Source organism: Bufo gargarizans, chromosome 2, assembly GCF_014858855.1.
Source record: "Bufo gargarizans isolate SCDJY-AF-19 chromosome 2, ASM1485885v1, whole genome shotgun sequence".
NCBI lineage: Eukaryota > Metazoa > Chordata > Amphibia > Anura > Bufonidae > Bufo > Bufo gargarizans.
In genome coordinates this window covers 483,498,733-483,516,120 of record NC_058081.1, presented here as the reverse complement: position 1 = coordinate 483,516,120, position 17,388 = coordinate 483,498,733, and the positions used below count along the sequence as shown (strand labels likewise).

Here is a 17,388-nt window from a genome sequence, read left to right as displayed (position 1 = left end):
ACATTTTCCTTTTAGGCAATTTCATAAATCTGCACAGTAGAATCACAACCACAAGAACAAAAAAAATTTAAAAGTTGGTGCAGGCCTAACCAGACACAGGTCCAATTGTCCTCAGTATACAGAATAATGTAGATCGGTGCTGCCTAGTTCAATCATGCTTGAAGAAAGCTCACTAAGAGCTGAACTATAAAAATGCCTGGATCTACAGTATATTACTTCACCTACATGGAATGTATGGTATGGGATCTTCTTACTCATTTTGCCCTATGCACAAATTACTAGAGCGCACATGTTGTACCAGTCTGTGCTTGGTGATCAAACGCTGTCCAAAAATGATGCAGCTCTATCTGTCTCTCCCAGAGCGGGAACTCCCAGCACAATCTCACAATCTGGGGCATCAGTCAGCAGTTAATTTACCTTTACTCCTAATAGCTACAGTGAGAGGGGCAGTGAAAGTTCACTCATTTTGGATTCTTTCAGTTGCATAAATGCTGACTCATGGATCCTCTCATGCCTCCCAACTCTTCTGATTGTAAATCGATAGTTGGGTGGTGCCTATGCAAATAGCTTTAAAACAAGCCACCTTGTACAGTATATTTACTTCCGAAATGCAAACATATAAAATACAGCCAAGCTGGCAACCAAGAGTTAAAATATTCTGGATAGTTTATCAGGTCAATAAAAATGAGGTACCACAAAAATCACACTGCAGCTTTCATTTCGTATTCTACATTGTGATTGGTTGCCATGGGCTTTCTGTACTGCGAGCTCCAGTGCCTTCTCAAACAGCTGATCGGCAGGGGTCCCAGGGGTAGGACCTCCACCGATCAGATATTGATGACCTATCTAGAGGCTAGGTTATCAGTATAACATATACAATAGAAGTCTCAGAAAACCCCTTTAAATAGAGCAGCATCACATTTGCCGCCATGCGTGACCACCGCAACATTCAAACAGGGGAACACGAGCCCCCGTTATCATAATCGTTGGGGGCCCCCATGGTCGGACTTTCGCTGATCAGACACATACTTAAACCACTTAAAAGTTACTGCAATGGGACAACTCCTTTAAGACACCAGCATCTCTTAAAAATTCTGATGGAGTTCTGATGCTATTCACATCTCGTATTTTGACCATTATCAGGGGGTTCATGTCCGTGCAGATGTCTGGAAGAGAAACCATGAATCTGTGCCAGGGGCTCCTCCTCTATCAAATATTAGGTGCTACAGTATATATCACAACTGGAAACAAATCTGGAATAACACATGCTAAATTTTACAGTAGGCTGCATGTAGGAAAATGGTGTCTCATGCAGAAAAATGGAACTACAGTCTGATTGGTTACTATGGCAATGGCATTTTTTTTATTTATTTTTTGGTGGCCGATATATATAATATTTTAGATTTGTGCACTCTCCTAGACTGGTGAAGAACACTCTGTTGGCACTAATCTGAAGGAAACAATCAGTGGCTGGACAGGAAGTGACACGTGTAGCCAGTTGTCACTTGCTCACATGTCACTTCCTGTCAGAAATATTTTCTTTTTGACTTGGGACTGTGTGGCTGTCATTACGTGGGGACTCTATCCATCATTATAGAGGAGTACTCTGCATTCTTACAAATATTTAAATACCAAATAACGAGACATAATTAACCGTGCATTGTTCTACCTGGTAGTCGGAATGACCCCAAAATTATGAGAATGTAGGGATGCGGATATGGTACAGTTTGAATGTCATTGTGGGGGCACTCTGTTCTTTATTGCACAGCTGCTTTCAGAGCAGAGGTGGGCACATGGGGCAGTGGGTGGGGGTCATTTATAAGACAGGTGTTTTAGACGCCAGTCTTAATAACCCCTGCGGTAGCGGTGGATCCACCAAAGTTATGCAGAGACGCCAGCGTCTACATAACTACAGTGTATTTACCACCTGTCTAAATCTATGCCAGCTCCCTTTCAGGCATAGATTTCGAACATTTTTTACGCCTAAAACAGGCGTGGAAAATGATAAATGAGATGGGCCTGGTGGCCCGCCCCACCCCCTTCCCCACCATGCCCTCATTTTTAAACCTGGCATGAGCGGGGAAAAGTCGCATATTGCGGCACAATCTGTGACAGATGGCGTATATCAGTTAGTAAATGACCCCCTTTGTCCACAATTTTAAAGGACTGTTTAGATAACCTGGGATAAATGCATGACGCAGGTCTGTCATTACTGGGGCATTCTGTCCATTAAGGAGGTCTGTTGAGAAACAGAAGGGTGGATACATGGCACCATCTGTCATTATAGGGGATAGGAACATGGTACAGTCTCATTGTCACTATGGAGGCACTCTGCATATCATTATAGAGGTGTTGAGATCACTTGGGGTGAAATCATGTTACAGTCCGATTCATTATTAAAGGGGAACTCTGTCCATCAGATGGTACTGTCCAACCGTCACTATGGCGGCATTCTGTCCATCACATAGTATAGCTTGACTGACTCTATTGGGGAACGTTAATAAAAGTGTCCCATTTTTTATGAAATAAGGAATCTGACCCAGTCAAAGGATGAGGAACGAATTACCATTTTGAAGAGAAACGGCAAATACTCAGATTTTTATTCTGATATTCTGTAAACACGTTTTAACTACAAAGTGATTATTTTTAGTTAAAAAAAAACAAAACATTTTTTCCAGTCCAGCTGTGCAGGAAGCCCCGATTTCCCATCGTGAAGCAGTAGATACCAGTCAAAGCGCAGACTGTGGACCTACAGTGACCTCACGTATCCCTATACAGAAAGCAATGCAATTCATTCTTCTGCACACCCCTATTTATTAACAGTGTAGAGGCCGTGGAGAGTGGATCCTGGCACAGGAATGTGGCCAACCTGGGCTGGTCCTCCTCTCGCCATGACCTCCTCCCCCTAGCAGCTGCACAGTCTGTTCCTATGGTACATAGGCCCTCGATTTTGACCACGCAGGGCTATCTTTCCTGGACATTAATAAAGTTTGAAGTTAAAGTGGTTTTCCAGCGATGCTGTCCTTAGGATATTCGGTCGGGGGAGTGGGGGGGAGCTGTAGCACCTAGGCCCTGGTGCATAAGGAGGACCAAAGGACCCTCTGCCACATGACACCATGGTACTGTAGATATGGGCCCTGTCATAGATTTTGTATGGAGACCCAGGGGCTTCAAGTTATGTTTCTGGTGGCCACAGAAAGCCTTTCTTTATCTTGGCTGTCATTAATAATCAGATTTTTTTTATAAATGTACAGTATTTAGGTAAAGAAATGACTTCGAGTTTGCATTTTAGGACGCAATGTTAGCCCCCACAGCTCTGACTCACTGTTTGGCAAAGCCATCCCGGACTATGGGCATTGACCAGCAGCAGTTCCTGAATGGAGTGTAGGATGGAGAGAATACGTGACTATTTCAGTGTCTGGTGGATGCATCCTGTACAGCACAAGCTTGAACACGGTGGGTGACCTTTGTAATGGAGAGTACACCTCTATGTAGCGGACAAACATATTATTGTGCTGCTTATCTGAGATATAAAGGCGACCAGTAATGAATTGTGCAGTGTTCCTTCCACGTCACAGCTAAATTAGCTCCATAGTGTGTGAATCCCATCCAATAGCACCTTATATCTCAGCTTCCTGGACCCTATGAGTGGGGCTCACTACAGAATGGGTGATTTAGTACATATAGTGTTAGTACATATATGACATCTAGTGGAACAGCAATATTTAAGGGGTTATCATCCCACGATAAATGTAAAAAATGAAAATCAGACATCATATAGTACACAACAATCTCTTTCTAACAAAGCTAGAACCAGCCCTGTACCTCACATGGATCCAGAGATCTCCACATTCATTGCTGTGATATATTTATATCAAGCTGGCAGATCAAGGGGATGTCCTTTCTGCTGCAGCTCAGGAGGTGTGTCCTTTCTGCTGCAGCTCAGGAGGTGTGTCCTTTCTGCTGCAGCTCAGGAGGTGTGTCCTTTCTGCTGCAGCTCAGGAGGGGTGTCCTTTCTGCTGCAGCTCAGGAGGTGTGTCCTTTCTGCTGCAGCTCAGGAGGTGTGTCCTTTCTGCTGCAGCTCAGGAGGTAAGTCCTTTCTGCTGCGGATTTCTCTCTATCACAGTTCAGGAGTCAGAAAGGCTTGACCATTATAAGAAAATATATATCTTTTTCCAGAAACAGGGCCATAGCTATGTTAGATATTGCAGCTCAGTCACCGACTATGGACAGGTGTGACATGATTTCTGAGAAGACCATTTTTTCTAATCCTGGACAACCCCTTTAAGTTAGCGTTCTCCAGGTAGAAGATGGACAAGGCACGTGTCACCCATAACGGTTATGGATTTCACACTGTACTAAACACAAAACTCAGACGAGGCTTTTCCTTTAGGTTCAGATATAACAAGCAGGTCTTCATTTATACAGCAGGCTGTCCAAGGATACGAGACCTTGGACCATGCACATGATGATGGGAATGTGGAGCTGGTAAGACGGGACGTGGAGCTGGTAACGCAGGGGACGTGGAGCTGGTAACACAGTTATCTCTCTATACAAAGTCATCAATCACAATGTACATAGCAGATTCTAGATAAAACATGACAGATTGGAAGTTTCCTATGCTTTGATAACTCTGCTCACAAAATAACATTAAATATCATGTACATACAGTACAGACCAAAAGTTTGGACACACCTTCTCATTCAAAGAGTTTCCTTTATGGTTCTAGGTTCTTCAAAGTAGCCACCTTTTGCTTTGATTACTGCTTTGCACACTCTTGGCATTCTCTTGATGAGCTTCAAGAGGTAGTCACCTGAAATGGTTTTCCCTCTGTTGTATTGGGTGGAGTTTTTGTATTAGGGTTGTCCCTTGCTGCAGCGCTGACCAATCGTTGCGCACAGCTCATAGCCTGGGAGTCCCCTGCGCTACGATTGGCCAGCGCTGCAGCAAGGGACAACCCTAATACAAAAACTCTGCCCAGTACAACAGAGGGAGCTGCAGACACCGGAGCCTATACCGGGCGAACGGAGCGGCGCCCAGACATACTAGTAAGTGCAGGGGGACCCCTGGGCGCCGCTCTGCCCACTGATATAGTTAGTTTTTAAACTAATGAAAGGTCCTCTTTAAGCTGTCAGCTTGATATAAATCTAGCAGAGCAATGAAAGGGGAGATCTCTGGATCCATGTGAGGTACAGGGCTGGTTCTAGCTTTGATTGTCATGTACTATATGATGTCGGGTTTTCATTTTTCACATTAGTCATGGGATAACCCCTTTAATCAAAAAACACCATGTAGTGTGCCAGCGAGCTATACCCTCAGAGATCCACAGGGCTTCATTCACATCTCCGTTAGGAGATCCGGCAGGATGTTTCGGCACAGAGCAGCCTGCCCGATCCTCTACTTCACCACAGCATCACTATTGACTGCAGTGAGGTTTGGCAGTGATCTGGCTGATTTCTGGCATAAATGCTGACTGCTGACATTTGCACTGGATCAGACAGCCGGATCTATGAACGCGGCCTAATATACTCCATACAGACCTGCAGCACCACCGGGTCAAGTCAAAAGTGAGTTTTATTTTCCCAGCATGACGAGTCAGCCCACTAGCTAAACCTATTTTCAGGATAGATGAATGGATGGACGATAGATTAGATTGACAGAGAGACAAAACAGAAAGATAAGAGATAGACTAGATAGATAGATAGATAGATAGATATGAGATAGATGATAGAGACATAAGATAGATAGATATGAGATAGATGATAGATAGATAGATATATAGATAGATAGGAGATAGATAGATGATAGAGACATAAGATAGATGATAGATACATTTTTTGGCACCCTCATTACAGTGACAGATCAGGTATTACCGACTAAGGCTGCTTTCACACTAGCGTTCGCTGGTCCGCTCGTGAGCTCCGTTTGAAGGGGCTCACGAGCGGACCCGAACGCAGCCGTCCAGCCCTGATGCAGTCTGAATGGAGGCGGATCCGCTCAGACTGCATCAGTCTGGCGGCGTTCAGCCTCCGCTCCGCTCGCCTCCGCACGGACAGGCGGACAGCTGAACGCTGCTTGCAGCGTTCGGGTGTCCGCCTGGCCGTGCGGAGGCGTGCGGATCCGTCCAGACTTTCAATGTAAGTCAATGGGGACGGATCCGTTTGAAGATGCCACAATATGGCTCAATCTTCAGGCGGATCCGTCCCCCATTGACTTTACATTGAAAGTCTGGACGGATCCGTACTAGGCTATTTTCACACTTAGCTGTTCTATGCTAAAAATAATGCAGACGGATCCGTTCTGAACGGAGCCTCCGTCTGCATTATTATGAGCGGATCCGTTCAGAACGGATCCGCCCGAACGCTAGTGTGAAAGTAGCCTAAACTGTATTGCCAGCCAACTGATCGCAATACACTACTTAGCTACAACAGTGCACACCCAAGAGTAATGATTAAATCATTGCCCTTGAGTCAATTCCTTCGGGCAAAATGCATAGTAAGCAATGAGGAGGAACTAACAGGCACATTGAACCGGATGCCACAGGCCTTCATAGACAGAGGTTTTCCTCTGCCTCTACTGGATGAACATCTGAGGACTATACAGGGCAAACCACGCACTGACCTTCTTAAGAAGAAAAGTGGGATTAGGAAACACACAAACAGAATCCCCCTGGTCACTGTCTACACGGAGGACAGTGTGTACATTAGACAGATTATTTCGAGACACTGGCCCATCTTGAGAAGTGGACATGGGGAGATTGAAGAATTCCATCTTCCTCCCCTCATGTCGTATAAAAGAGCTAGAAATTTTAAGGATAAATTAATTCACACAGACATTGGCCCACAAAAGGAGTCTGGTCAAACCTTTTTTGACGCTGTCCTAAACTGGGGAGCTTTCCCTGTTTAAACTGCGTAAACGGTCGCTATATGCAGAAAGGCAGTTTCTTCCTACATCCGTTGATACAGAATAAATATTACATTAAACACTACTTGACATGCCACTCTACATTTGTTGTGTACATACTTTGGTGCCCATGCCAGTTGCTATATGTTGGCGAGACTTCTCTGGATTTTAAAACCAGAATAAACCAACATAGGTATACAATCCGCAAAAAACGTATGGACCTTCCAGTTCCAAAACACTTCACTGACCTGGGTCACAAAGAACGAGATCTGAGGTGCATACTAATAGATCACGTCCCCACCCCTCGTAGTGGTGGTAATAGACATACATTACTAAAAAAAAATGTGAGCTCCGTTGGATTGCCAGACTAAATACATTAAGACCCCAGGGGTTAAATGTAGACTCTATACCTTGGCTATTGTCCTGAGTGGGCAGTTCCTGATTTTGATTCTTCTTGGGAGTCTGTTTGTTAGTGCCCCTTGTTCAAACAACAGGGTGATTTTATTAATTATTTTACACTTTTGTAGAATCACGATGAGGATGTGGCCCTTCTGTTAGGAGTGAGCGGTGGGATGCTGGCCAACTGGATTAAGATGGTGCTTGAATTGTTACATGAAGAAACCTATGCTATGTGATTCTGTAATATGCTACTTAGGTGCCCTCTGTTTATTATGACTATTTTATCTACATTTGTATTTGGGCTCTGCGAGCTACAGTCGCGGCATGGGAGCCATATTTATAGGCCTTACCGTTCACATCAGTCGCATGGGACTCATCACACACAGCATTACTGTGGCATTCTGTCAGTGCACATGATTTGTATGACTTTAGTCATGGGTCCGGACTGTGAGACGTCAGGAATTAGAGTGGATTTGAGAGGTTGTTGACACTGGGGGCTCTACTCCCCCCCCCCCCCCGTAATCTCTAGAGGATGTTACCTTCACTGTCAGGTTAGACGTCCAGGAATGGCGGCTCGCTGACTGATGTGGTGCTCAGACTTGTTGTCATGTGTTATTAACATGTGCCATACTTGTTGGACTCCTCGCAAGACTAGGGGGCTAATGAATAATATTGAGCACCTTGTGAATTTACACCGGAGGCTTGCGGTACTAGCGCTATGTATACTTCGTACCTCCGCATTAACACTACTGTCATTATTATGCGAGGGTTCCGGTCACATGGTCGGATTCACGATCAGGTGATCGGGTGCGCGATCATGTGATCTGGAAGTTTTGAAAGGTCCTGTGACATGCGCAGTGCAATGACTAGTACGCCGAGATCCATGTGGACCACTTCCATCGCCCGCCTCATCAATATGTTATATAAAGGTACACCTGTACACTATTTGCTAGTATGAAGATATTCACAGATGTTTGTAGTCACAATCAGGACAATGAAGTATGACTACATGATTGTACGATGGTGCCCATACCACTACACTGCGGTTTATATAGCAACATTATGAAATCAGATTGTAAAAAGACACAGATAATGTTTTTATACTGATATTTGGAGAAATTTAGTTTGATTAATGTAATTGATTTGATTATTACTTAACCGTGTAAAGCTGTATAAATATGCACAATGCACTACCAATTATGTCACTGCTTGAGAAAGATTTCAGAAAGAGGATCGAAACGTCGCGGGTCTGGTGAATAAAGCAGTTTCTACTTTTTTACGCCTTGGAGGTGCTGTGGAATTTTTTTGTTTATGTTATTGGAGGTGGATCGCCCCCACAGCTGCTGGCACTCCGACTGCACCTACAGACAGCTGTGCTGCCCACACCTTTGCTAGATAGATAGATAGATAGATGATACAGTAGATAGAGAGATATGAGATAGATGATAGATAGACATAAGATAGATAGATATGAGATAGATAGATATGAGATAGATGATAGATAGATAGACATAAGATAGATAGACATGAGATAGATGATAGATAGACATGAGATAGATGATAGATAGATATGAGATAGATGATAGATAGATAGATATGAGATAGATGATAGATATGAGATAGATGATAGATAGATATGAGATAGATGATAGATAGATATGAGATAGATGATAGATAGATATGAGATAGATGATAGATAGATATGAGATAGATGATAGATAGATATGAGAGAGATGGAATAGAGAGATCAGGAGATAGATGAATAGATATATATGAGAATCGATGATAGATATAGTATGAGATAGATGATAGAGAGATAGATAGATATGAGATAGATGATAGATAGATAGATAGATTGAGATAGATGATAGATTAGATAAGATGATAGATAGATATGAGATAGATATGAATAGATATGAAGATAGATGATAGAATAGATATGAGATAGATGATAGATAGAGATGAGATAGATGATAGATAGATATGAGATAGATGATAGATAGATAATGGATAGATGAAATGATAGATAGATATGAGATAGATGATAGATAGAATAGATAGATAGCTAGATATGAGATAGATGATAGATAGATATGAGATAGATAGATAGATAGATAGATGATAGATAGATAGATATGAGATAGATGATAGATAGATATGAGATAGATGATAGATAGATATGAGATAGATGATAGATAGATATGAGATAGATGATAGATAGATATGAGATAGATGATAGATAGATATGAGATAGATGATAGATAGATATGAGATAGACATAAGATAGATAGATATGAGATAGATAGATAGATAGATAAATAGATATGAGATAGATGATAGATAGATATGAGATAGATAGATATGAGATAGATAGATAGATATACTTTCTCACCTTTTATGATCCACTCCCGATTCCTGCAGAAAGCTGACTGTGGCCGTACCCTTACAGTACACTAAAGACACAATCCATGATGTCTAGAAAAAGTCATTGCTGGTACAAAGTCCTACAGTGGATGATGTATGGAGAGCACCTAGTTAAATATTTCTATTGATCTCTACCAGCAACGAGACAAGCAAGCGGCAAACACACACAGTAGATCTCCAGCAGCAACTGGGCATGACAGATGAAGAGAGCGCCCCCAGCAGAGCACAGGTGGTCCTGCTCCTGGGCATACCTGCTTACTAATGAAGGGATCTGGCCGCAAAGTAAACTAACTCTCACTGTGTTACACCTAATGCAGAGTCTAAGGAGTCAGAACCAAGGAGGTTGTCAGGGCATGCTGGGAGTTGTAGTTTTCCGGTGCTAGTGATTGGAGATCACTGGTCTACAAGGATTTATTTTGTATTAAACCCCATAGGCCCCTTTCACACAAGCGAGTATTCCGCACGGATGCGATGCGAGAGGTGAACGCATTGCACCCGCACTGAATACCGACCCATTCATTTCTATGGGGCTGTGTACATGAGCGGTGATTTTCACGCATCACTTGTGCGTTGCGTGAAAATCGCAGCATGCTCTATATTCTGCGTTTTTCACGGCCCCATAGAAGTGAATGGGGTTGCGTGAAAATCGCAAGCATCTGCAAGCAAGTGCGGATGCGGTGCAATTTTCACGCTCGGTTGCTAGGAGACGATCGGGATGGAGACCCGATCTGTATTATTTTCCCTTATAACATGGTTATAAGGGAAAATTATAGCATTCTGGATACAGAATGCATAGTCAAATAGCGCTGGAGGGGTTAAAAAAGAAAATAAAAAATATTTAACTCACCTTAGTCCACTTGTTCGCGTAGCCCGGCATCTCCTTCTGTCTCCTTTGCTGAACAGGACCTGGGGTGAGCATTAATTACATGAACAGGACCTGTGATGACGGTCATCACATGTTCCATCACATGATCCATCGCCATGGTAAAAGATCATGTGATGGACCATGTGATGACCAGAGTGAGGTAATCACAAGTCCTGTTCATGTAATTAATGCTCACCCCAGGTCCTGTTCAGCAAAGGAGATAGAAGGAGATGCTGGCTACGCGAACAAGTGGACTAAGGTGAGTTCAATATTTTTATTTATTTTTTTAACCCCTCCAGCGCTATTTGACTATGCATTCTGTATTCAGAATGCTATTATTTTCCCTTATAACCATGTTATAAGGGAAAATAATACAATCTACAGAACACCGATCCCAAGCCCGAACTTCTGTGAAGAAGTTCGGGTTTGGGTACCAAACATGCGCGATTTTTTTCACGCGAGTGCAAAACGCATCACAATGTTTTGCACTCTCGCAGAAAAATCGCGGGTGTTCCCGTAACGCAACCGCACATTTTCCCGCAACGCCCGTGTGAAAGAGGCCATAGAGTGATCTTTTGATGAGGTCAGAATATGTAAGACATACCCCTTATCACCCCTTAAAGGGGTTATCCAAGTTCTCAAACAGCCCTCCCATGTGTCGGGCCCCTCACAGGTAATATACTTACCCCGCTCCTGGTCCCCGCACCCCCGCTGCTCCTTCTCCCTGTACACGGATGAAAACATCCAATGTAGGGGGGGGGGGGCAGCCAGTGGCAGGCAGGGACAAGCCTCCCTAGTGTCACCCGCGATGCTAGGTAGGCTCGTCCCCGACACCGGATGTTTTCTTCCAAGTACAAGGAGAAGCAGCAGTGGCGGTCCGGAGACCAGGAGCGGCACCAGGAGCCGGGTAAGTATATTACCTCTGAGGGGTCCGGCACATGGGAGGGCTGTATGAGAACTTGGATAACCCCTTTAATTGCTGGAAAAGCGTAATTTAACTCTTTGGAAACTATCATATGTGAATTAAGGGGTTTGTGCTCCATCATTATCGCTGTGTAATATACATTTCAAGTGTCCATTCAATTACCATTTACAAGCCTTTGGCTTGCCGTCAGTGAATGGCAACATTCTTGTTTACCGACAGAAGTGCAACAAATACATTCAGATCTAATACTTCTCACAGCTGAGGCTTTGCTACAATTGTATCCAGTCTAGGAGCTAAACCGCCTGGACTCCAGACGGATACATTTTTACCAGCACTGACACACATTGTAACAAACTATCAGGACAGGAGAGAGATTTGTGTCCGGAGCCAATGGTAACAAACCATCAGCTGTGAGAAGAATTTGGTCTGTATAGGATTTCAGTCTCTGGGTTCAAATCCAAACATTTCCAGCTCACTGATAGCAAGCGGAGATTTTGAAAATGGCGAGGAATTGGAACTCAAAGTATTTTTAGAAAGTGGTACACATTTAAGTTTATGCAGTAGATAGCACAGTGTGGTGACAAAATCAGCTCTGCTACATATGATAATCTAAGTCCCCTGGCAAACTCAGCTGTGCGGTAACTAACCAACTTCAAAAACACTCACCTGCTGTCGACTTCCCGCGGCTGGTATACATTTGTGAGCAATGTCTCTCCAGAGTATGGAGAAGTTAGACAGAAATGAGGAAATCAGTAAGCGGTGCGATCCTCTGCAGAGCTGCAGGTTGGGTTCTTTTCTAGCTAAACGTTGGATTTCTGCTGCGTTCTAACCCGTGCCTTACATTCAGCTGTACTCTGCCAACACAATGCATGCTCCTCCCTGCCAGGGAGAGACTCCACTTCCTCCTCAATAAGAACTCACTTGACACAATGACACTTTACATACCCCACAATGTCTCCAGCTTGTGAGCAACCAAGAGCCCAGACGTCATGAAGAGACCACGAGAAGTCTAAAGGAGTATGCACAATGTCTACTGACCGCCGATTGGTGGAAACACACGTATATCTATATCCATGTGCTGTCTGCATCCGTGTGTCCGTTCTGCAAATTATAGATCACGTCCTATTCCTTTTCAATGTTGCGGACAACAACAGTCATTTCTAGTGATGGGAGTAAGAAAATGTGGAATACACACGGAAGGTGTCCCTCTTAAGAGGATCCATGTTTTGTGGACAAGAGGCCTAAAGCCTCATTCACACGTCAGTGTTTCACGGACGTGAGCTGTACGTGTTCTCCACGGACAGCACACATCCCCGTTTATTTTAATGTGTGTATTCAGACATCAGTGTTTTAGCACAGTCCGTGTTTTTTTTTTGCACGGATGCATGCTCTATTTTGTCCGTTTTCACGAATCCATCACGTCCATGGTAGTCTACAGGTCCGTGAAAACCACGGATGCCATCCGTGTTTCGCGAATCATTAGGAAGAGATGCTTTGAAAAAAAAAATTTCAGCTGTTCAGTCTCTGCGAAACACACGGACAGCAAAAAACTAACACATGGACCCAAAACAAATCCTTCACGGATGCATTACCGACCACCGTTTCACGGATTTGAGCACAGGACATGGATGTGTGAATGAGGCTTAACTTTGATGACAACTAGACAACTTGGTCAGAGCATCTCTAGAACAACAGGTTCTGTGGGGTCTTTTCAGCATGTAGTGTTTAGCACCTATTAAAAGTGGTCCAAAGAAGGACATCCTGTGAACAGGTAGTAAGGTCATGGGGGCCCAAGGGTCTTTGATGCCCACAGGGTGCAAAGGCTAGCCTATCTGGCACAATGCCACTGAAGAGGTACAGCAGTACAAATTGCTGGCTATGGTAGAAAGGTTTTAGTACACAAAGGCCGTCGAAGATTGTTGTCTGTGGGATTTCATAGCCACCTTCTGGTCAGAGCACCGATTCCAAACCTTGTCCACCACTGAAAACGCCAACGAGCACATGGGTATCAGAACCGGACCATGGAGCAGTGGAAGATGGTGGTCTGGTCTGATAAATCATGTTATCTTTACAGCTGAGTGCATGTCCATCGATTATCTAGGGAAGAGATGGCCCCAGGATTCACTATGTGAAGAATGCAAGGCGGCAGAAGCAGCGTTATGCTCTGGGCAATGTTCTGTTGGGAAACATTGGGTCCCGCCTTTCATCTGTGCTTCTTGCAGACCAAGTACACCCTTTCATGGCAATGGTATTCCCTATTGCCAGTGAGACGTTTCAGCAGGATAACGCGCCCTGCCACAAATGGTTTAAGGAGCATGTCAAAGGGTTCAAGGTATTGATTTGGCCTCCACATTCCCACAGATCTCAATTCGATTGAGCATCTGTGGGAAGTGTGTCACGTGCCAGAGGCCCAAGGCAGACCTCCGGGACGTCATGCAAACAGGACACAGGCAAAACAGATAAGGGCCCACAGAGAATTTTATTACAAGTGTAAGCATCATAGAACAGGTAACCACCACAACATCAGACAAAGCAGCGACAATGCATTACCAGGTGACACCACAAACAAGGGCAGATAGGAAAAACCCTCTGGGTCAGCAGCAAGGGGCTACACCCAGTAAGGCACTGGACAGAAGATAGACTGACCTCCTGGGTGAGCAGCGAGGTGCTACACCCAGCAAGACACAAGAAAGACTGACCTCAAGCCCCACAGCTCAAAGGTAGATATAGCTGCAATAATGAGGGCACCTGATAAGCCACACCCAGGAACGGACATGGGGAAGTTAACCCCTTCAGAACCAAACAGGGAGGGGAGCCTGCATGCACAGGGAAGTGAACACACAGGCTGCAGTACTGGACGTTGCCCCTGGCACCCAGAATGCCAGAGCACAAACAATCCGTGTCACAGTGACAAACTTCCTGGAGTGTGTGTTAGGTTTGAAAATCAGCAGATCAGGTAGCACAGTGAAGGACAGCCATTCACCACCCGTGTTTTTATTTCTCGTGGGTAGCAATCTTGAGTGCAGACAGGTTGCTTTTGTTTCCAGGTCACAGCTTGCAGAAGGGGGGGGGGGGGGTTCCTTTTGTCACGTCAGTTGAGGTGGCGGGAGGTCCTCGGAGTTGGTGGAATATCAGGTTCTGGAGGATGGGAGGGCTCCATGGTTGGGGCTGGACTCCCATGGTTGGATTTTAGGGGCTGGTTTTTAGGTCCATCAGTGGTGCCTCCGAGCTGGTGATCATTGGCTGGGAGCAAGATGGAATACCCTGTGGAGGAGGATTTTATAAAACAGTTGGGGCTTCGAGGACCTCCCTTGTCGTTATTATATGTTATACATATGACAGTGTTGTCATATGCCGTTGCATATGGTTTTTGGTTAAAAAATGTTTTGCTGGGAAATTTAAACATATATAATAAAAACGGCTGCTGTGGCCAATTTAATCCAACCTTGGTGTTTGTGTCATTATTTTGGGACAAGGTGGTGGGTTGGGGGCGGGGGACAGGGTAGCGAGCATGATAGCCTGTACCTACGTCATGGTAACATCTTGGTGAGAGATAACAAAGCTGTAGCAAGACTTTCCTTCACCCAGGGCTTGTTCACTGTCCTGTATTCAAATACCCCGACCCAGAAAGTGGCTTGTCGTCACCCCGCTAGGGTCACACGTCCTGTTCGCCGCCTTTTCCCTACCTACATGCCTGTCTGATACCATAGGACCCTTCAGAGCTCTTGTGAAGTTCATGTTGCAATGGGTCAGTTGGTTTGGGAGCAATATCTACAGAATGTAGCACCCAATCTAGCAACTAATAATCCAAGTCCTGATAGTTTGACATGTATCCAATATGATGGAAACTCTCCTGGTAGCTGCTACAGAAACACCTTTGTGAGCAACCTTGCGGGAAGTTAATGAGGCAATGACATTGGAATGTCATGTACCTATCTGGAGGAGACTACTGAAGACTGTATGATGCTGACCAAACACAACCCACTTACTGCACATCGACAAATGTAGACAGGTGGGCTGGGGAAGGGCATGTCTAGACGAGTTGTAAAATGTGCAAAATGTAGTAACATGCAAATTTTAACGATCATATTAATGGTGTTTTCATACATTTGGTACAAACTGTCTGATAAATGCAGACATGCTTACTGTCCATGGTCCCACTGTGCCTGAGCCGCTATTGCCAACTGCTTCTAGACCCTGCAGGACTGGATGTAGCTAGGTCCTATGACCGCTGTGGACAATCTTTGACCTCAGCGGTCATGTGTGCTTGAACGAATCATCACAAGTACATTATTAGCAGTGACATGCCATTCAAGCACATGACCACTGAGGCCAGTGATTGGCTTCAGGTGTTACGAGACAGAGCCACTTATGGTCCTGAGGTGACTGGAAGCTGCCAGGAATGGGGCAGCGGTGCACAAAAGCAGAGTCTACCACAATTTTGAGCCCATCAAAACCAGACAGTGACAGATAGTGTAAGTCTATTACAACAAATGCAAACAGGTGCCCTTCGTGATATGAATATAGACTTAAAGAGGTAATCCAGTTTCCTGATATTGATGACCTATTCTCAAGCTAGGACATCAATATCAGATCGGTGGGGGCCCGACACCCCCCAACCCCACTCATCAGCTGTTCCCAGGAGGCACAGCTCAGTTCAAAGTGTAGTAGTCATTCACATTAATGGGAGCTGAGGTGCAGTAACCCAGCATGGCCACTACATTTTGAACAGAGCTGTACTTCCTGTTCCATTCAAGATCTAGTTCCAGCACCAGGGGCTGCAGGGAACAGTTTATGATGAGGGGTTTCAGACTGTTAGATATAAATGACCTATCCTACCAATTTGAGGAACCTGGAGGTTACTGCATACAGTTTAGTTCAGTGGGACTGTGATTGGCTGATCAAGCCAGGACCAGAAAATGCTGAGCTGCAGGGACCGTGACAGTAGGAACAGCAACAGGGGTGGATCACTGGAGGTGAGTAATGATTCTTTTTTTCTTTTTAACCCTTTCTGTCCTGTATTCTTATAAAAAAAGTATCCATAGAAAGACACCTTTAACTAGGATTCTGTTGAAAGCAGGATTAGCTACAGCGTACTTGACTTTCCGCAGATCCTGAATGGCAAATCCATCTATATAAGCTATGTATATCCCCTATCACTCACTTCTACAACTTAGGTGTCACAGGAACCTTTAGTAATGAAGTTGCACTCACCTCCTTCTGGGTACTACATTCATGGTAGTCAGGTCAGTGTCTGCCAGTCTACCAGCTCAGTGTCTGGGTCTCCCAAGTAACTCTTGAGGAGCAGTATGCAATGAATGGCAGCCTGGCACGCAGCAAATGTTGAATGGGTACTGGAAAATTTGGTTGGCATAATGCTTCATTATTGACATTGCTGAAATGGTAAAGGTCAGTAGAAGCTGCCTGAGAATGGTCAGGATAACTTCCAGCTGGCAGTTCTCTGGGAATAGCAAATAGGTAACTTGCAAAAAACCCTGCCCGCATATTGACCTCTGCATTAACCCCTCACTGACAGAGCCAAGCTACCAAAGTGCTTCAGCTGTATGAATTCTGATTAAGTAATTCTATTAACAAAAAAAGGTCTCCATAGTAATTGTGTGGCAGTGCCAGGATTACCATATAATAGTACACTGAAGATTTCCTGTGACCTCTCCTGACAAGTCTGGTTTAAAAACTACTATCATTCCGTATGCAATAATTATTCCGGAGCATCTATTCTTATGACTCCGCGTTTGCAATGAAGGTCCAGAAGGATGCTACCTGTTGGGGGGGCCCCAGCACAGTCCTACATCCTCCAATCAGTGCTGTCAGGAATGCTAGCAGGAATAATAAAAGGAATGGCACATTATAG

General features: G+C 44.4%; 1 protein-coding gene across 6 annotated transcripts in view; it reads right to left on the bottom strand.

Moving 5' to 3' along the window:
• The window catches only part of FGD4 (FYVE, RhoGEF and PH domain containing 4), a 150,513-nt gene that overhangs the window by 64,917 nt on the left and 68,208 nt on the right, over window positions 1–17,388 (bottom strand). Inside the window, exon 1 of one of the 6 annotated variants that reach the window (XM_044281155.1) lies at window positions 16,731–16,845. The exons of 4 other annotated variants lie outside the window; for them this stretch is intronic. Coding sequence is in view for 1 of the 2 variants with exons in the window: in XM_044281152.1 (XP_044137087.1) it covers window positions 12,183–12,213 (31 nt within the window). In the remaining variant the exon portion in view is untranslated. Of the gene's footprint in view, window positions 1–12,182; window positions 12,378–16,730; window positions 16,846–17,388 lie in introns of those variants that run through there. One more of the 6 variants, XM_044281152.1, reaches the window with a different exon arrangement.